The 22163-nt window shown below is 38.8% G+C and overlaps 3 protein-coding genes across 3 annotated transcripts; 2 read left to right on the forward strand and 1 right to left on the reverse strand.

The window, feature by feature from the left end:
* Positions 1–3618: 3618 nt before the first annotated feature.
* LOC114537862 (testicular haploid expressed gene protein-like) lies at positions 3619–4282 on the reverse strand. The gene has a single exon (XM_028558972.1). It carries the CDS (start codon positions 4280–4282, stop codon positions 3701–3703), a length of 582 nt encoding a protein of 193 aa, XP_028414773.1. The 3' UTR covers positions 3619–3700.
* A 3408-nt stretch (positions 4283–7690) lies between these two features.
* Positions 7691–15686, forward strand: LOC114537837 (serine/threonine-protein phosphatase 6 regulatory ankyrin repeat subunit A-like). The gene is made up of 3 exons (XM_028558948.1): positions 7691–7861; positions 9843–14362; positions 14550–15686. The coding sequence occupies exons 1-3, from the start codon at positions 7726–7728 to the stop codon at positions 15366–15368; spliced, it is 5475 nt and encodes a 1824-aa protein (XP_028414749.1). The 5' UTR covers positions 7691–7725; the 3' UTR covers positions 15369–15686.
* Positions 15687–19830: 4144 nt separating this feature from the next.
* On the forward strand, positions 19831–22044 carry LOC114537863 (serine/threonine-protein kinase TNNI3K-like). The gene is made up of 2 exons (XM_028558973.1): positions 19831–20670; positions 21193–22044. The coding sequence occupies exons 1-2, from the start codon at positions 19831–19833 to the stop codon at positions 22042–22044; spliced, it is 1692 nt and encodes a 563-aa protein (XP_028414774.1).
* Positions 22045–22163: the final 119 nt, after the last annotated feature.

Consider the following 22163-nt stretch of genomic DNA (forward strand, 5'->3'; position numbering starts at 1 on the left):
TAAACACATGGCATAAACAAGACTGCATTCTACATAGGTTTGAGTTATGTTGAAGAGACTTTGGAAGAGTCAAACTCAAGCAATCTGTTGGTTAAAAGAAAAAGACCAAAGTTAGAAATCAGCACTGGAAAATCATTGCTTGATGATTTGGATGTTGAATCTCATGAGAGTTCACCAGACCATGAAATGTCACCTGACTTGTCTGTTTCTAAATGTATTGTTTGTTCAAGGTAAAATGTAGAGACAAATATCATCTAGCAGTATATAGGCAAAGAATGCTAAGAATAGGTTGAATTAGACAACAATGCTTTGTGTAATTGCACTTACCTATGAAACTTTACCCATATAACAGTTAAATATTTTATTTGTAGCGGAAAAAGTGGAATACCTGGGAATCAGTTAGTAGAGTGTCATGAATGCCATGAGCTCTACCATCAGGTAAACTACAGCAACACCCAGCGACTTTGGCTATGTTATGTGGTGGGCAACAAATTAAATATACAGATACACATTTCATGCTGTTCTCATTTGATGTGCCAGATGTATATTTAGTCCACAACAATAGATCGAAAGCCATGCAGAGGGAATCCTGATAAAATTTTGGGTATTCTTAACAATTCATTTACTCCTAACTGAAAACAGGAGTTTTTGAAAAAAAAAACTCAGCATGTTTTGTCTCTAGAATATATCTTTAGTGCTAGACATGTTGGTCTGTTCCACCATTATTGGGGTTTGTGTTACTTGGTTGATCTCTGTCAAAGGCAGACTGTTTATATATTTTTATGTTTCTCCTGGCAGAACTGTCACAAGCCACGCATCACAGATCAAAGTATTGATGACCTTAGACATGTTTGGTATTGCCGAAACTGTTCCAAGCAAATGAAACAGGCCGTAAGTATAAATTTTCCAAGAGCGCAGCATGCTTTACATCTGAAAGACTATGTGTTTATGTGGTATGTCTGATCTCTTTGTGATATCTCTTATGGAATTGACAGTACTTTTTCATATATGATGTAAATACAGGGAAAATATACACACAGCTTAGGGTTGTGTACGTGATGGAAGTTTCAAATCTGCACATAGTCATAGTCATATTAATCTTGAATTAAAACCTTTCCAATATTTCTAAAAAGAACGCATCCGGAAAAGTCGATCAAAATCACCAAATATGCCAAAGAGTTCTGCAATGGCATTACCGCCTATAGTATACCTTTATATCAACACGTCATTGCCACAAGCAAACTCGACTTTCCCAACATTTCCCGACTGCCTAGCAGCCTACTGTGTTAGATAAAACGAGAACATGCAAAAAACTTTAAATAAAACAAAAAAAAACACAACAAATAATATCGTCGAAAGTCTTTAAATTCTTACCCTCGTTTATTGTAACGAAATCCATTTAAGACTTAAGCATCGTAAACAACTTTTTGTGGCGTTTTCGCTTCGTTTCTCGTCCCCACAGTTGTTCATTTCGTTAAACATAACGCCAAAAATCAATCGCAGCCGTAGCGAGGCCATCTTGCAATTTGCAAATTGCAAACATTGGTTTTCCCGCCATTTTTGGTTATGTCGTCGTGTCCCGGATGTAGTAGATAGTACGGCGATTTGATTGGCTAACGAGTGATACGCCACCCGAATTTCTTGGATTTTTCCATTTCTCTCGCGAAAATTTTAAATAAACATAAAATTTCATTGAAAACAACGGAAATGGAATGTTTGAATTTTCGTTTTGTTATTTACTGTTGACTGTTGGTAAACTTTTTAAAGTCTTTTTTGCGTAACAGAAGTAACATAGCAGCCAAAAATACAGTTATACATAGTTTAACTTCAAGATATGTTTAATTTCTAGAGTACAGCGACTGCTGTGCCAAAATTAAAGCCAATCCCATCGCCTGGAATCCTGTCTAATAAACCCCAAACACAGTCGTTCAAAGCACCACTGAGAGTCGAACAAAACAAGGTATGAAATACATTAGACTATTTCGTATCGGAATATAACTAAGCAAATCGGTCGCAAGAGTGAATTTACATTGAAGTAGCGATGAAACTGCATTTCCCGTGCCAGGCAGATGTTAATAACGATATAGCTACTTGAATGCAGAGTTCTTGAAACATCTAAAATACCAGATCAGCCTGTGCTGAAATACAACAGAACAGTCTTTACAGCCGTTTTTACCGTATAAAGGGAAGGGCACAAAGTTTCTGCGCAATCCCCCCCCCCCCCGCCCAGTTTCCACACTTGGTGCAATATTGGCCATCCAATATTCATAAAAGCCAAGATTTTTCGGATAAAATAAAACACCTCAATAAACATTTCATTCGGACTGTCCTCCCCTCCATAGGCCGATTTTGTGCTCTGTTTTTTCCATTTAAAACTGTTTCTTCGTATTTCGTCCCCAGCCTCCACTATTTTCGCCGAGCAGCCCGTCGGTGAATCAATCGTTCATAATCCCTAATCTCGCGACGAGCACTGCGGTCAGCGGCAACGGGGTAATAAAATCACCCAGTCATGCCAACCCACGCGAAATGGCGAGGAATTCAATGAAACGATTGCAACAGGTGAAGAAGAAAGCGGCCGCGAAAAACCAACAAAAATTTACCAAGAGATAAGGTGAAGTTAGCTGGTATAATATCGAAGTGAAACGTATATGTCATCCCAATGTGAGCTCGTAACTGAGCGACGCGTGAAATATTTGCTGAACGAATGCGGCTGAAGTGAACTCACTACAGATTATTATCGGTCAGTACTCGGTGTTTGAAAGATGTTCGGCCGGGTAAACCATCAAAAGTTTGCCATGGGTAAACTTCATGTTAGCTGGTAGAATGTTATTGTACATTGTATAAGCTATACCCTGATAGGGTCTCGGGTTGAACAGCACGAGTGAAGGTTTGAAATTCACGATAGAGTGAATATCAGCCAGGACTTGGGGCCTCAAATACAAAATATTTTGGCGGATCAACCGACCAAAAGTTCTCCAAGTGAACTAGTTAATGGAACGTCGAAGTGCAATACCATAATGTGGTCATGTGTTGTGCAGTTGTGGTAAATTTGGAGTACAATCTTAGAATATTGATTAATACCAGTGAACTGGAACAATAATTTTGCCGCCGTCTTTGAAACTTATTTGAAGCCGAATTGAAGACCAGTGCCAGTCCATTCCTATTGTTGTTGTTTTCACGGTTGTTGTTGTTTATTGGTGTTGTTTTTTGTTGCGACAAGACAATAATGAGAGAGACTGGCCCTGGTCCTGAATTTGGCTTTAAATTTATTTCAAAGAGATGGCGGCCAAATAATCGTCAGTTATCGTTCCAGTCTAAACAGAGTTCAGTGGTTATAAATTCTGATAACGTCAGTACTTTTGCTTAGAAATGAAAATATTTAGTTGGAGAAAGGTCCTTCGCTAGACGCGTCAAACTTTGCTTATAAACGAATAGTTAGTTTGGTTACCGTGAACGGCAATGGTGGAAATATGACTCTTCGTATCTTTGCATTTGAACCAAAGTGATGATTACTTCACTATTTTTTTATATTACTTATTCCTTCGCTGCTGATTCCAAAATTTTCGGCATCGGTTTTCGATATAGTTTTGGTTTAAAAGAATAAATATACTACTGTTTTTATGATTTTACTACACATTACTTAAAGACATGAAATAGTTATCACTAGCATTCCACGATTGAATGAGATGACCGTAGCTTGCTAATGGCCTCGAACTACGGGCTGCGATAGTTCGACAATACGATCGCTCGCTTTTGCTTTTTTTGCCGCGTCGGAGACGACAAACGCGTCCGTTCGCGGGAGATTGGTACCCACAGTCCGTACTTGAGGCCTGCTCAGCTCGTCGACACGATCCGACGTCGATGCCTTTCGGGCATTCGGCGATACGCGCCACGTTTCGTCAGGAGTCTTGCAAGGGAGGTAACCATTTGCGAAGGGCCGCGGGCGAGATAACTCCAGTATCCTTTCACTGGGCTTGTAATTCAATGCGGACATCTTCACTCTCCATTCGTTTTCCATATTTATTATTCGTTTTGAGGCTTTTGCCAGTTCGTCTAGGCGCTCCGAGGGCGAGGCCTCTTTGGCTGCTTTCGTGATCACAGGGATCGCGGGCTTCGGAGGCTGATATTCCGGGTGCATTGGGCGTGGTTTCGAGAGTTCCATCAACCTCGATTTGCGCAGAGCATTTTTTGCCGCGTCGCTTACCGTCCACAGGGGCGTGGATCGCCCGATCGAGTAGTCGTGGTATTTCAGTATTTGAGGTCTAAATCGGAAGAAATTCATGCGTAAACACGTGAAACAACAAAATCAACGGCGCGTGTGATGGCCACAGATCAAAGTACTCCAATAAAACTGGAGTAATAACCCAAGAAGTGGAGTTCAAGCCTGTATCTTTAATTTTTTTTGTTTTAAGTAGAAATACTAAACGATCAACTTTGTGCCTGCATACAGGCGGTGTTACACTATGCAACTTCCTTGCAATTTGCAATGCAATTATACGTCTGAGCCATCTAAAGTTGACAAATGCAAACATTTCTTACGTTCTGCTTTCGTTTTATTAGCATTTCGAGCACTCTTTACAAATGATCATCCCTCAAAATTAAAATTGCATTGTAAGGTTCAGGGAAAATTGCATAGTGTAACAGCGCCTTATATTTTATCAGAATAAAGCGACAAAAATCTATTTCGTACTGAAATTCCGAGACCTCAGCTGAAGGAGAAATATTTCAGTAATACAAAAGTAATATTCTAGTTAATATAATGCTCAAGCTCACGTCCAAATTCAAGTAACAACGTTAAAAATCAAATTTAATGAGTTTGACCAAGGGTAGCCATTATTATGACGTAATAATAGACCGAGTAGACTCGCGTACACGCACGAGCGCCACGAGAACAAAAACATTTCTGGGCTGCCCGCAGCTATGGTTTGACTAAAGAAATACGTCCGTTTGGCGTCAGTTTGCGTGGCAACGTGAATGTATCTCCTATCAGCAAAATAAAAATAACATCAATACATCATGATACTCAATCTCTTCGAAAAACAACTTTTTGACAAGCCCACTGTCTTGGCAGACTTTGCAAATTATTAAAAATCCACAAGGCAAATCCTCAAGCAAATATTTATTCGCCGACAGTCTTCGGCATGTTAATAAACTGCAGGAATATTGTTTCTAAAAGTGTTTAAATCACAGTATTGCTACTGTTAAGTTTTCTACAAGTTTTGCAATATTTTTCTAAGAAGTCTGTCTCTTGTTTTTCCCCGTTTTTTGTCATTCACGGACTACAGTTCATATGAATTTTCCCACCACAAAACGTTTTCCTCACAAGCTGACAAGCATAAAGTAATAAAGACGCTTACTTGTAAGCAGGCAACGGGACACTTTCCGAGCGATTCTGTTTAGAAATACAATCTTCAATCTCCTTCATTCCGTAAGGTTTTTATGGCGTATTCTAGTTTTCAAGAAGACTTATCTTCTTGTTATAAATTTCCTTTCACGCGTCGTTGCCTTGGAAACTGCATGCTGGATAAAAGTATGGTGGGCTCATACAGCACGCGCGTGTTCATATAAATGACGCAAACAAAAAAGTTCATCAATCGCTTGTTTGCAATTATAATTTTTAGTTGAAAGTGGAAGTAAAGTCCGTTCTGAGCACCGGTTCTGCTCATAACAACAGGTAGATTGCCTGCAGAAAGCTCCCTATCATTAGATGTTAACACAGCCATTGCATTTTAAAAAGTATAGAAGTGCAACATGTAAACAAACCGTTTCTTTACTTACGGACTTAACTTCCACTTTAACTATAAAGAGTGCAACTAATTTAGTTACACGCTTCCGGCCATAGTAAAAAAGTATACAAATTTGCCAAATTCGAATGGTTATATTTTTCGCAATTTACGGTAATATTTCGTAGCCAAACTTGCCAAGTTTAGTAAGCGCTTTTCGGAAATTTACTTCTTGCATTATAGACTACTTTTTGATCTATGCAAGGAAATGCAAGTAAATCACCACAGCTGGAAAGAACGTACAGAAATTAGTAGAGATGGAAAGTTTGGTTGCGAGATTTTGTAAAATACGAAAAATATAGCCTTGCAAAGTTTGCAAATTTTTATACTTTTTACGACAAACGGAAATTGTTACCATTTTTGTCTATTCCCATTTTGTTGCCTAAATCAAAAGTTGGTCTATTGTGCAAAAGATCTATTCTGTATGGCAAAATTTCCAAACATCACTCGTACTAAATCCCCGAATTGTACTCGCCATCGCATGATTACCTATACTTATTATTATGATTATTATTATTAATATTCCTGATGAAGACTATAGCCCCGTTTACACTAAACCATAAATGGGCCAGTGCTCAGATTACCAAAACAAAGGTCGGGCACAGATGAAATGGGCACGGTACCCATTTCAGCCGTGTCGTGCCAATAAATCGAGTGTAGTGTAAAGGGGCTTATAGAGCATAGTCGGAGTCACCATTGTTTTGTTTGCATTAAAATAATCAGTGGTTCCCGTAATAACCGGAAGAGCATATTGTGAATTATCACGAATGATATTACTTGGAATTTCAAAACGGTTGTTCCGTGAACTTAGTCTGGTTATCTGCAGAACGCGTGTATTGTGTTTTAAGGGATGTCATAGTTTGAACATTTCAACACAGGATTTCGAAGTTAGTACGTCGTTGTCTATCCTGACAACCAGTGGGTTTGGGTTTGTTGTGGAGCGAGGATCGATACTCGACGGCAGCGAAATTGACGACGATAATCATTACATCGACCTCATCTAATACCAGAAATTTAACGAAAGGATAGTTAAACGTATTGTCTATATATTTGGTTTAAGCCAAGTATCGTTTTGTGTTGCTCAGTTCTAGCACATAAATTCGTTAGTATGTCGTCTATCCTGACAAGCATTTTGAGTTCAACTGTGGGCTTGTTGTGGAACAAGGCTCGGGGTTCGACGGCAGCGACATTAAAGGACGGCGATGTTACGGACGCTAAAATTCACGAACTTATCAAAGGAGAGATGAACGATATAAAGACAAAACTTGATGCTCTTTCGTGCAAAGATCTTCTCGCCAGCTACAGTTTCCTACAGGAGGGAGTAAATTTCCTTATATCTCTTGGTGAATCAAAGCCAGCTAGGCAAACAGCTGTTGTTAACTACGGAACTCGAGACGACATTGCGGAAGCATCAGGAGCATCATTGCCTAGCGGTGTTGATTCTGTGATTAGAAGCGACGCGTTAGACCTTTCCCGTGCTATGAAAGAGTTAATAGTCGAATCAAATAAAGGGTTTAAAGCGGCTAAAGAACGATTTGGAGATTCCCGCAAGAGTGCGACAGCTTCATTTTGTACAGCACTCAGTATCGACGATAAAATATTCGCAGCCAAACTACGAGTCGTTTCGGAATTACTGGAAGGTCTTGAAAGTCCTGAAACCGCAATCATAGGGTGCCTCTCGTTTTTGAAGGAGCTCCACAGCCTACCTGCCATTCAAGAAATATTCTCGATGTACTTCAACGGTGGAGTAAAGTCTTGGTTCAACAGAGCCAAACGAGCAGAAAACGTCAAGTCTGTTATGCTAATCAATGTTGTGTTATTTGAATTTGTTTTGAAATTCGGCGCTAAGCTTTCGCGTGTGCTTGCCTGGCCTATAATTGAATTTGCTGATCGCAAGTTTCAACCAATATTACAATGGCAAGAGTTCGCTTCTCGGGAGTCTATGGGTGAGGATTTACCTGAACATCCTTTCAAATTGTTGTTGGTCGAAGATATATTTATCTGTGTGCCTGCTGATAACAGAATTGGAGATGTTGTTATTGGTCGTGATGACAGCCTCAAGATTACTTTTAGGAAAGGTAAGAACGAAGTAGTTGAACTACCTGGAGTATCAGTCTTGAGTTGCAGGGCAATATTCATAAAACCAAACTAAAGGCGGTTTTCCACTAGGCGGAATTTTTCGATCGAACGAAATTTTTCGTTCAATTTTCTTTTCAATTGTGGTCGGTCAAGCGAATCCGCTTCGGTCGACTTCTCACAATTGAAAAGAAAATTGAGCGAAAAATTTCGTTCGATCGAAAAATTCCGCCTAGTGGAAAACCGCCTTAAAAGGCTGGTTTTCATGTGACAAAATTCGTCGCGGGAAGTCACGTGTCGTAATTTGCTGTAATGCGGTTTTCATGTATGTCGGATTTTGCATAACGACAAGTTACATGTGAATTAAAACGAATTATATCATATGAAAACCAGCCTTAGGGCGATTTTCAGTAAAAGTCTAAATCCTTATATATATATATATATATATGTCATATAAAAAACTAGGTGAATAAATCGGAAGAACTTCGTTTGTTTATCCATGTGTTAAATCACGGTTAAATAATAAAAATTTGGAAGCATCTAAAATTTTCCGCCCCCTAAAAGAACGCGTAAGCGGAAAGCAGGAAACCTTAAAGGTAAGGTATTAGGTATGATAGGCAAAAAAATTCGTCCCGTACTCCAGTTAAAACAGTTCACTTTGTATAGCGTCGAGGGTCATCCCAATTAATTCGTTCTCATGCAATGGCGAACGAATAGTCAAGAAAAGAGACATCTGCGTGAGTCTTAACAAATCTAAGGCAGATTCTAGCCATTTGATTAATCCGACACTTAGATATTGGAATTTCACATTGAACAAAACTGGAATTTCATTGGCTAAGAGGTGTGCGGTTTGAGCATTAATTGCACGCTTTGGGAGCTGTAATTCCACTTTCTCTCCGGCGTAGTCAATAAAAATCACTCGTAAGTGCTTACAAATCCGTAAGTTAAATTATGATTAATTTTAGTAATTTCAAAAGTAATCTCAAAGTATTGTGATAAGAAATTAATAAATATATTGAAGTTCAATAAACTGTATCTTTTGATTATACAGAAGATATGATAATTATTAAGTAATAGAGCGTAGTTAACAAATCAACCTCCTCCGGCCGCATACGTCATTAAATAATACATTAAATTAATTAAAATACATCAAATTACTATAATATAATATAATTTATACAGCTGCCGGGGTATTGAGACTCCTTGTATTTTATACTTTATGCCTCTTGTATTTTATATTTCGTGGCATGTCTTCCCGCCCGGGGCGTCATATACCAGCGCGCCTATTATCATACCCAATAGCAAAACTATGCCAGAAAAGTGCCTTTTTTCAAGTGATGACATCAAGTTTGAACAATGATTTACCCTTCCTGGATACATCTAAGTAATCCGCATCATCTAACTGTAAACATCGGCGAGGTACCAGCCGAAGCAATTTCAATAAACTGTATGAAGCCACCTTAATAAGGGCAAAGACAAAATCAAAAGCAAAATATTCGCGTAAAAGAACGGCAAAGAAGGTAGTCAAAACTGGAATTAATAAAGATTTCCCTAATCATGCATGCGTGTACGACTCACTGTACCTCTAGAAGTGTAAGCATTTTTTTCATAACTTAGGATTTCAAAACCATTAAGGTCCGGCTGTTCATACGATCCAATTTTAACGGATCCAAAAAAAAATTCACTTCTGATGGATGTTTTATAGTCCATTGACTTGCAATGTATATGGGCAGCAAATCCACTAAAACCAATCCAGTACTGCTTTTATCAATAACAAACTACATTCCACATGTCAGATGTGAATTGGATCAGACAAAGTTGGATCGTGTGAACGGGCCTGATATTTTAGGGGTTGCGGAAGTGGCACGATATAGGCCATGCCAAGTTTTTAACGTAATATGTTTCGCATTTTTCTACAAAAAATCTTGGCGCTCCAATAGTTTTTCTAACCACTTACAGGTATTTTTTTTATTTACCCCACAGATAGTAATGAAAACCAAGAAGGAAGTGGAATCATCAATACCAGTGAAGAAGATAGGGAATTTCATATTTGGAATGTGTTAAGAGTGGAGTTTGTAGGCGATAAAAACGAAAGTAATCATTGGAAGAAGACGAATCTTTGGCGTGCTTTTCAGTTTTGTCCAGAGGATACAAAATTGTCGGAATCTTTATTCCTGCATGGAGCAGACATCTACTCCAAGAACAAGGATGATGAAACAATTATATGGATTGCAGCAAGGCCTGGTTTACTAGATGATATTTTCGTAGAACAATGTTCTTGTTTCTATTTTTTGAACGACATAGCTTGTCTCTACCGTGCGATACATTCTCGTTCATTTGAAGTTGTCAAGTATTTCGTTGAAGATTGTGGCGCTGATGTAAATTGTAACGATGAGTCTGACCAAACAGCCTTACATTATGCTGCTGCTCAAGATGTGCTAGACATTGTGAAATATTTACTGGAAAAGGGCGCTCTTGTGTATGCCCAGGATAACAATGGTAGGACAGCTTTGCACTTTGCTGCTGCTCATGGTGCACTTGACATTCTCAGATATTTAGTTGAACAAGGTGCTGATGTGAATAGTGAAGATTTTAACGGTAACACAGCTCTACACTTCGCCATTGATAAAGATGCACGTGACACTATAGCACATTTAGCTGAATTTCAGGCTGAGAAAAGTGGAAAGAACACTGACGGAATGACAGTTCTGCACATTGCTTGTGCTAAAGGTGTACATAGCATTGTGAAAAATTTAGTCGAACATGGTGCTGTGATCAACGGCAAGAATACTGGTGAGACAACAATTCTGAACGTTGTTGTTGGTAAAGATGTTCAAGACGTTGTAAAATATGTGGTTGAACAGGGTGCTAAAGTGAATCGCAAGGATAGTGACGAAGACGCACTTCCGCCCACACCTGTTCCTTTTAGTAACCTTGACATTATCAAATATTTGGTTGAACAAGGTGCTGATGTAAATGGCAAAAATGGAGCTGAACAGACAGTTCTGCACTTTGCTGTTGCTCAGAGTGTACCTGATGTTATCAAATGTTTGGTTGAACAAGGTGCAGATGTAAATGGCAAGAATGGGGTCGGACAGACAGTTTTGCAATTTGCGGTTGCTCAAGGTGTACTTGACATTGTCCAATATTTGGCTGAAAAAGGTGCTGATGTAAATGGCAAAGATGGGGTCGGACAGACAGTTCTGCACTTCGCCGTTGCTCAAGGTGAACATGAAATTGTGGAATATTTAGTTGAACAAGGTGCTGATGCAAATGGCAAGGATGTGGTCGGACAGACAGTTCTGCAATTTGCTGTTACTCAGGGGGAATTTGACATTGTCAAACATTTAACTGAACAAGGTGCTGATGTAAATGGCAAGGATTTTGCCGGGAAGACAGTTCTGCACTTAGCTGTTGCTAAAGGTGAACTGGACATTGTCAAATATTTACTTGAAAAAGGTGCTGATTTAAATGCCAAGGATGGGGCCGGACAGACAGTTCTACATTTTGCTGTTTCTCAAGGTGTTCTTGGCATTATCACATATTTGGTTGAACAAGGTGCTAATCCAAATGGCAAGGATTTTGACGGCCAGACAATTCTGCGCTCTGCTGTTGCTAAAGGTCATATTGACATTGTCAAATATTTAGTTGAACAAGGTGCTGATGTAAATGAAAAGGATGGGGCCGAACAGACAGTTTTGCACTTTGCAGTTTCTCAAGGTGTACTTGACATTGTCAAATACTTAGTTGAAAAAGGTGCTGACATATACAGCAAGGATGCGGCCGGGCAGACGGTTCTGCATCTGGCATCCTGTCAAGGCATACTTGACATTGTTACTTACCTCGTTGAAAAATTTGCTGACGTAAATGACAAGGATATGGCTGGGCGGACAGTTCTGCACTGTGCTGTTGCTAAAGGTGAACCTGACATTGTCAAGTATTTGGTTGAACAAGGTGCTGATATAAATGGAAAGGATGGGACCGGACAGACGATTCTGCACGTTGCTGTTGCTCAAGGTGTATTTGATATTGTCAAATATTTGGTTGCACAAGGTGCTGATGTAAATGGAAAGAATGGCGCTGGACAAACAGTTCTGCACGTTGCTGCCACTCACGGTGTACTTGACATTGTCAAGCATTTAGTTGAACAAGGTGCTGACGTAAATGACAGGGATGCAACTGGGCAGACAGTTTTGCGTTGTGCTGTTGCTCAAGATGTACTTGACGTTGTCAAATATTTAGTTGAACAACGTGCTGATGTAAATGACAAGGATTTTGTCGGACAGACAGTTCTACACTTTGCTGTTTCTCAAGGTGTACTTGATATTGTCAAATATTTAGTTAAACAAGGTTCTGACGTAAATGGAAGGGATGGGTGCGGACAGACAGTTCTACACTTTGCTGTTGCTCAAGGTCAACTTGACATTTTCAAATATTTAGTTAAACAAGGTTCTGAAGTAAATGGAAGGGCTGGGAGTGGACAGACAGTTTTGCACTTTGCTGTTGGTCTAGGTGCATTAGACATCATCAAATATTTAGTTGAACAAGGTGCAGATATAAATGGAAGGGATGGGGGTGGACAGACAGTTTTGCACTTTGCTGTGGCTCAAGGTGATCTTAACATTGTCAGATATTTAGTTGAACAAGGGGCAGATGTAAACGAAAAGGATGGGGCTGGAAAGACAGTTCTTTACTTTGCTGTTGCTCAGGGTGTACTTGGCAATGTCAAATATTTAGTTGAACAAGGTGCTCATGTAAATGGAAAGGATTTTGTCGGGAAAACAGTTCTACACTTCGCTGTGGATCAAAGTGTACTTGATATTGTCAAATATTTAGTTGAACAAGGTTCTGACGTAAATGGCAACGATTTTGTCGGGAAGACAGTTCTACACTTTGCTGTTACTCAAGGTGTACTTGACATTGTCAAGCATTTAGTCGAACAAGGTGCCGATGTAAATGGAAATGATTTTGTCGGACAGACAGTTCTACACTTTGCAGTGGATAAAGGTGAGCTTGATATTGTCAAATATTTAGTTGAACAAGGTGCTGACGTAAGTCGCAAAGATAGTGCCGGAAAGACAGTTCTACACCTTGCTGCCTCTCAAGGTGTGCTAGACATGGTCAGATATTTAGTTGAACAAGGTGCTGATGTAAATGGCAATGATTTTGTCGGGAAGACAGTTCTACACTTTGCTGTTGTTCAAAGTGTACCTGAAATTATCATATATTTACTTGAGCAAGGTGCTGATGTAAATGGAAAGAATGGGGTCGGACAGACAGTTTTACAATTTGCTGTTGATCGAGGTGCTCTTGACATTGTCAAATATTTAGTTGAACGAGGTGCTGATGTAAATGGAAAGAATGGGGTCGGACAGACAGTTTTGCACTTTGCTGTTGATCAGGGTGTTTTTGACATTGTCAAATACTTAATTGAACAAGATGCTGATGTAAATGGAAAGAATGGGGTCGGACAGACAGTGCTGCACGTTGCTATAGCTGAAGGCTTATTTGACATTGTCAAATATTTAGTTGAACATGGTGCTGATGTGAATGAAAAGGATGGGATCGGACAGACAGTTCTGCGTTGTGCTGTTACTCATGGTGTACTTGACATTGTCAAATATTTAGTTGAACAAGGTGCTGATGTAAATGGCAAGGATGGGATCGGACAGACAGTTCTGCATTTTGCTGTTACTCAAGGTGCACTTGAAATTGTCAAATGTTTAGTTGAACAAGGTGCTGACGTGAATAGCAAGGATTTTGTCGGGAATTCAGTTCTGCACTTTGCTGCTTCTAAAGGAGTACTTGACGTTGTCAAACTTTTAGTTGACCAACGTGCCGATGTAAACGGAAAGGATGCGGGCGGACAGACAGTTCTGCAATGTGCTGTTACTCATGGTGTACTTGACGTTGTCAAGTATTTAGTTAAACAAGGTGCTGATGTAAATGGTAAGGATGTGGCCGGACAGACAGTTCTGCATTTTGCTGTTGCTCAAGGTGTACTTGATATGGTCAAATATTTGGTTGAACAAGGTGCTAATGTGAATGCCAAAACTACCAGTGGGAAGACAGTTCTGCACTTTGCTATTGCTCTAGATGTACTTGATATTTTCAAATGTTTAATCGAATTAGGTGCTCACATGGAATCCAAGGATGCGGTTGGGCAAACAGTTCTGCACTTTGCCGTGGAGAATGATTTATTGAACGCTGTTCAGTATTTAGTTGAACAAGGTGCTGACATCACTGCTGGGAATGGACTTGGCGTCGACATCCTAAAGATGGCTGTTCTCAAAGATTCCGTTGTCTTACTCATGCTTTTGTTGGAAAGAAACTTCAATGTGAGGAATTCTGGAACATTCCTTGTTGACGGAAGGCAAATGAATCTTCTGGAATGGAGTATTTACCGCGGCCATGATGAAATTGCAACTATTCTTAAAAAGTCCACAAAACATCGCGAGAAAATCCAGGCGTTAGAAATAAGGAATTGCAACCAGTTAGACGAGGTAATTATAATATAGAAATATTTCTCAGAAACATAATTATGTTAAGAAATCATATAAGGTGTTGTTCGACATATAATAAGTGAAATTTTTCCCTACGTCCACAACCTACGTGCTGCGTTACCCATATCTGTAGGTTGCATGATATATGCCGTAATTTTATTATATATTATCATTTATTTTTTCATAGAGTGAAATACCATTAAAGGCTTTTGTCTCAAGCAGTGAATTTAAAATTGGCTGTGGCTCTCTTGGTTCCAGTGTCTATGTTGGTCTCATGGAGGATGGAAGTGAAGTTGCTGTTAAGAGAGTGTTTTTAGAAAGTGGCTCCAAAACAGCTGAAAACGAAAAGGAAATCAAGAGTCTCATAGAAACAAATAATTCCCCGTTTGTTGCGAGTTATCGACATTGTCATAAAGACGACAACTTTATGTATCTTATCGCTGATCTTTGTGAAGAAACCTTGAAAGAACTTGTTGACTGTCAAAGTATTGAACATCTACAAAAGAATGGTCCACGGCTGATTAAGGAAATTCTATCCGGGCTTGAATATCTTCATCGTATAGGAATTTTGCACCGAGATCTCAAACCATCAAACATCCTGGTAGATGTCGAAGGTTACTTGAAATTGGCAGACTTTGGAATAAGCCGGGTTTTAAGGAAAGACGAGACAACAGTTGTAACTCAAGCTGCTGGTACTGAGGGATGGATGCCCGCGGAGGTAATCTCGGCATTTGGAGGGAAACAAAGGGGCCGTTATAAAAAAAAATCGGACGTCCAAGTTGCGGGTATGATCGCTTTCTTCATCTTAACTAAAGGTAAACACCCCTTTGGTTCTTCGCTAGATCGAATGAAAAATATTTTTGAAGGAAATCCTGTGCATATGAACGTGAAGAATCTTGGTGATCGTAATGCTCGAAAGTTTGTGTCGTGGTTGATTAGTCACAAAATTGATGATAGACCTTATGCTCACGAGGCTCTGAAAGATTCTTTCCTCAATGCAGATTAATCGAATTCAAAACATTAAGAAAATGTTAAAGGTGATAAGACATTTTTTTGAAATATGAGTTTGTTAGAGAAAGTTGCAGCTTCCGCACGAATTGATCCCGAGGATGTGGAAGACGGAGCTACCTTTGTTTATAAAAAGTTGTAACTGTAACTAGATGTAGATGTGAAAATTAGAAAGTTCGGCATGCGTATTCCTACATCCGTGCTGTCCGATGGAATGGACTTCGAGTTGTAAATTTGTATACATTTTAGTGTATCCTACTTTAGGTTTTAAATATATCTAGTCTGAGTCTGTATAGAAGAGCTTTGTTCGTTTCATTTGGGGCAGTAAACGGTTAATGTGTGGCGTGAACTACACACGTATGACACTAATAAACGTTATATAATCTGTCATTTTCACTATGCATTTTTTGTGATTTTTGTCAGCGTCGATAATCCGTCATAAAAAAGTTCATCATCTATCGAGCTTTTCCCCGTCTCATTATTTTCATGTATCCCTATCCCTCATTATCCTCATGTATCCCCATCCCTCATTATCCTCAAGTATCCCTATGTGATTGCACTAACTTTACGAAATCAAGTAAAAAAGTATCAAATTGAAACGAATATTTGGACTTGGCAAAATGTAAGTATTTTGCTAGCGAACCATTTCTCTGCAAGTGGAAATCAAATCTAAATTGGGCTTGAATGTATACGGGCGAAATGGAAACGGCTTAGCAGGTTGTATACACAGAATTTTGTAGGATACATCTACAAAGGTACCTCATATATATTGGGCGGGTGGTATAGCTTTCTCAAATAACTTGTCTTCAAATATGCATGTCGGTCTGTCTAGAATATGCTGAATGCTGACCACATATGATGGAAAAATTCTGTAGTTGTACGTTCATTATCGACGCACAGTCATGTTTTCTTTCATGCAGTAACTTCATATTACTGTATTTAATTTGTCCGCGATCATTTAAGACGTAATGTTTAAAAGTATCATAATTATTCGAATAATTCAGGCAGGTCTGAGACAGGTTATTTAAAACAATATGGGAACATCCCAAAATCAAGAACGAGATTTATAGTTTTGTAAATACATGAATTTTTCAATCACATATGATCTGGGCGGACTGGGCCCTCCCGCACAAAATGGTGGCTAGTCTGCGAGTGAGAGAATCTAAATTTTCCCATAGCTTAGCTAAACAGTCAAACGCATGAGCTTATGAATTATGATTATGAATTATGATTATGAAAATTATGAATTATGAATTAGATTATGAATTATGAAACATTCTTTCAGAATCATGATTGTTTATAATAATTCATGTAAGCCGGGGATGCACCCGTTTCGCCAGAATTCTCCTAGTATATTGTCTAAAAGATTGGTCGCAGGCGGCAGTCTTTATAGTAGGCAGGTTACTAACCCCGACCAATTTAGAGAATTGATTCTCTTGTACCAGTCCTAATGGTGCTGGCCGAGAAGATAACAATATGGCGAAAGCTCTAGGAGTGAGGAAAATTTCTCGCTTTAATTTGACCGTTGACTGATCGAGTAAATATAATTTTCTATATATTTTATAAAATTCCATGAATGATATACGTCTGAAGATAATTTAAGATCAAAATATGGGTCGCAAATGAAATATAAAGCGACGTTTACCGGCTATGGAAGTTGTATCGTTTGGTGGTAGTTCGTCGACTTCTCAATCGACCTCAAAAAGGTCTGTAGTAATTTCATGCCAGTCTCACACAAGAGCAATTTTAAAGAAGCTGTCACGCTGCTCTTTAGTTTTTGAATTATCTATATTTTGGGTAAATTTTACGCGTTGCAGTATACAATGGCTGCGAAAGATCATTATGTGTGATGAAGCTAATTTTCATATATTCTCGTTCGGCATTATTATTTTCTTTTTCCGCGGCCACTGGTGGCAACGACTCTGCGCATGAATGTGGTTGCTTGTTGCCACAGAGATCAGCCATTTTAACTGCAACTGTTTGTTGTGGAACAGGGCAAAATTCAAAGACGACAGTGCCACAAAAGCGAAAAGTAGCTGCCAAATCATGCAGAGTGACTTGCAAGCGGTGATTACAAAACTTGATCATCTTTCGCGCAAAGATCTTCTCAGCAGTTACCGTTTCCTGCAGGAAGGACTCGATTTACTCAATGTTTCTTTTGGCAAATCAAAGTTGGGGCGAAAAGGTGTTGAAAAGTACGGAACTGGAGACAACATTGGGGAAGCATCAAGAGCATTGCCGAGCGGTGTTGAATCTGGAATTATGAATGACGCGTTAGAGTTTTTCTTTATTATGGGAGAATTAAGAATCAACTCAGATGAAGGGTTTAAAGCCGCTAAAGAGCGATTTAAGCATTCCCGTACGAGAGCAACGGACGCGTTTTGTAACAAAGCGCTCAGTATCAACGCTATAATATTCGCAGCTAAACTACGAGTCGTTTCGGAGTTACTGGAAGGTCTCGAAAGTCCTGAAACCGCAATCATAGGATGCCTGTCGTTTTTGAAGGAGTTCCACAGCCTACCTGCCATTCAAGAAATATTCTCGGTGTATCTCAACGGTGGAATCAAGTCATTGTTCAGAAAAACTGAACGGGAAGATAAAGTCAAGTCTGTTATGTTAATCAATAATATGCTATTTAAATATGCCTCGAAATTCAGCGCAAAATATTCACGTGTGCTTGTCTGGCCAGGAATTAAGCTCACTGATCGTACTTTTCAACCAATATTACACTGGCCTAAAGTGGCTTCTCGGAAGTCTAGATCTATTGGTGAGGATTTGCCTAAACATCCTTTCCAATTGTTATTGGACGAAGATATGTTTATTTGTCTATCTGCTGATAACAGTTGTGGAGATGTTGTTGTTGGCCGTGATGACAGTTTCAAATTTTTTTTCAGGAGAGGTAAGGCAAGATTGTCGAATTACGGTCGTAATAATATACAAGGAAATGTTTCTCGACTCTGATTGGTTGATTTCAGTGCAGTTAATCTCAAACAGTGCAAATTTCTGTAACAACAGTGCAAATTTCTATAACAACAGTGCAAAATTCTGTAACAACAGTGCAAAATCCTGTTACAAATATATTCTCGAAGATTTCCTTGCATATCATTAATACGTAATAGTATAATTTCTCGTGCAATTACGGATAAACACGCACTCGTGAGTTTTTAAAGATTGCAAATAACGCTCGTCCTTCGGACTCGCGCTATTTTGCAGCCTTTAAAAACTCACTCGTGCTTGTATATCCGTAATTGCACTCGAAATTATACTATTACCTATACATATAGTGACACTAATAACGTGTCACACCGCTCCATGCGGTCTTAACAGAACCCGATGCGTATAAAACAAAGTTTTTGATCTAAACAAATTTTGGCAATACTTTTTCAACAGCTTGAGAGTGTGACATTTTTAGATTTTGTATATTTTTTACTACACGTATCCGGATTCTTTCTTAGCTGCAAACATTTTGTTGCAGCTTTAAAACTTTATGCGTGCACGTCTTATCGCATTCGTTGCATTTTCGGCGTCCACTCGTGTCCGCGCGAATACCTGAAAATGCACCAAATCAACGACGCGGATGTCAAGTTTTACTAAAGATATGAATATACTAGAATTCTTTCGGAGCATGTGCTAATTTTTCCAACCTTTCGAAACGAAACTTCGCTTATGTTGTTTCGATGGTAAAATTATTATCGAGATTTGCCTAGGTCAAAATGTCAGCTCGCCCTTTTAGCAAAATTTCAAGCTTCAATTGTACTATTTATTAATCCCGAATAGACCTTTGAGGTGCTTACGTCATGTCGGTCTCGAACAATGAATCGCAATGCAATCTGGGAAACAAGTGGGACAAAATTGTATAGATAGAAAACTGTGTGACGTAAGCACTTCAGAAGGCTATTGTACTCTCCATTGCGTGATCACCTATATTACATACATATCCAACAGATATTAATGAAAACCAAGAAGCAAGTGGAATTATCGATATCAGTGAAGACGACAGGAAACTCCATATTTGGGATGTGTTAAGAGTCGAGTTTGTAGACGACAAAAACGAAAGTAATCATTGGAAGAAGACGAATTTTTTGCGTGCTTTTCAGTTTAGTCCAGAAGATACAGAAACATTGGATTCTTTGGTTCATTATGGTGCAGACATCTTCTCTAAGACCAAGGATGATGAAACAGTTTTATGGATTGCAGCAAAGCATGGTTTACTAGATGATGCCTTCATTAAACAATATCCTGGTTATTATTTTCAAAATTACATAGCTTGCCTTTACAATGCCATTTATTATTCTCGTTCATTTAAAATTGTCAAGTATTTCGTTGAAGACTGTGGCGCTGATGTAAATTGTAACGATGAGCATGGCCGAACAGCTTTACATTATGCTGCTGCTCAAGGTGTACTAGACATTGTGAAATATTTAATAGAAAAGGGTGCTGATGTATATCATAAGGATGCCATGGGTTGGACAGCTCTACACCATGCTGTTGCTCGAGGTGAACTTGACATTGTCAAATATTTAGTAAAACAGGGTGCAAATGTAAATAGCAAGGATTCTAATGGCAGGACAGTTTTGCACTTTTCTGTCGATGGATATTTACGCGACACTGTAAAATGTTCAGCTAAAAATGGTACTGAAAGAAACGGAAAGAATTCTGATGGATTGGCAGTTCTGTACATCACTGTTGATAAAGGTGTACCTGTCATTGTAAATTATTTAGTTGAACACGGTGCTATTGTAAATTGCAAGGATACTGATGAAATGACACATCTCTACGTTGTTGCTGCTGAAGGTGTACAAGATATTGTAGAATATGTGGTTAAACAGGGTGCAAATGTGAATGGCAAAGATAGTCACGTAGAAACACTTCCATGCACTCCTGTTGTTGATAATAACAGTGACATTGTCAAATTTTTAGTTGAACACGGTGCTGATATAAATCAGAAGAATTCAGACGGACACACAGTTCTGAAATTTGCTGTAGCAAGTGGTGGATTAAACGTTGTTGAGTACTTAGTTGAACAAGGTGCTGACATAACGCCTGGTAGTAGTCTTGGTGTTGACGCCCTACGAATGGCTGTTGTCAAAAACTCCGCGCTGTTGCTCAATATTTTGTTGCAAAAAAACATCGATATAAGAAATTCTGGAACATTCCTTGTTGACGGAAGGCAAATGAATCTTCTGGAATGCAGTATTCACCATGGTCATGATGAAATTACAACTATTCTCAAAATGTCAATTAAACATCGTGAGAAAATGCAGATGTTAAAAGCAATGAATTGCAACCAGTTAGAAAAGGTGATACTTTACAAATGTTTTTTGAGATATAGAGTTCTATCAACGTGTGCATGTGCAGTACTGATGAAACTCAGACTTGCATTATCTGACAATTCCTATTCAAGACACATCAGTAATCATTCAACGATCGATCAACTTAGATGCCATTTATTCTCGCTCGAACGTAGCTCCTTACAATTTCTTAAATGCACATTATGAACAGGCAAATTGAGCGTCTAAATGTTTCGCTAGAACACCAAAATTGCGTATATCTAGAGGTAACAAGTCCAGCGAGAAAACCTATTCACAACTCGTGCCTGATCGACAACCGTTGCTATACAGCAACAGAGATTTTCAAAAACGCAAATGAGTTGGGTGACCCGAACTAAAACAGTTTTAGCTACTAGATTTAAGTTACAATGCAGAATTAAGTGCTCTCGCTAACAGTTACTTTCAGTATGAGAGTTAAAAACCTCTTGGGACGATTCTGAAAATTAAAGTATTCGTCATATTTTAAGATATTAACCTTTTTATTTTTAATAGAGTAAAATACCAATGAAGGCTTTTTTCGCAAAAAGTGAACTGAAAATTGGCGCTGGTTCTCATGGTTCGTGTGTCTATGTTGGTCTCATGGAGGATGGAAGTGAAGTTGCTGTTAAGAGAGTGGTTTTAGAAAGTGGGGCTAAAACAGCTGAAAACGAAAAGGAAATTAAGAGTCTCATAGAAACAAATAATTCCCCGTTTATAGCAAGTTATCGACATTTTCATAAAGACGACACCTTCATGTATCTTATCGCTGATCTTTGTGAAGAAACCTTGAGAGAACTTGTTGATTTTCAAAGTATTAAATATCTACAAAAGAATGGTCCACGGTTGATTAAAGAAATTTTATCCGGGCTTGAATTTCTTCATGGTATAGGAATTTTGCACCGAGATCTCAAACCATCAAACATTCTGGTAGATGTCGAGAGTCACTTGAAATTGGCGGACTTTGGAATAAGCCGGATTCTAAAAAAGGACGAAACAAAAGTTGAAACCCAAGCTGCAGGTACAGAGGGATGGATGCCCGCAGAGGTAATCTCAGCATTTGGACGAGAAGAAAAAGGTCATTTCGGGAAGAAATCGGACGTCCAAGTTGCGGGTATGATCGCTTTCTTCATCTTAACCAAAGGCGAACACCCTTTTGGTTCTTCGTTACATCAAATGAAGAATATTTCTGAAGGAAATCAAGTGAACATAAAGAAACTTGGTGATCGTAAAGCCCGAAAGTTTGTGTCCTGGCTGATTAATCACAAGATTGAGGATAGACCTTATGCTCACCAGGCTCTAACAGATTCATTCGTCAATACAGGATATTGGGAACGTGTTTTCGGCAATGACACAATCAATGTTTAGGCTTCTCTGAACATATTTGAAACAAATTAACTATAGAAACTTTACAAGAAAGGCATGCATAAAATGATAGATTTAAAATTGTCGAACCTTGTCTTATTATATTTTAAGACATTTATATT

The sequence above is a fragment of the Dendronephthya gigantea genome, unplaced genomic scaffold (genome assembly GCF_004324835.1).
Source record: "Dendronephthya gigantea isolate DGI-Jeju-01 unplaced genomic scaffold, DenGig_1.0 000166F, whole genome shotgun sequence".
In the NCBI taxonomy this organism is placed as follows: domain Eukaryota; kingdom Metazoa; phylum Cnidaria; class Anthozoa; order Malacalcyonacea; family Nephtheidae; genus Dendronephthya; species Dendronephthya gigantea.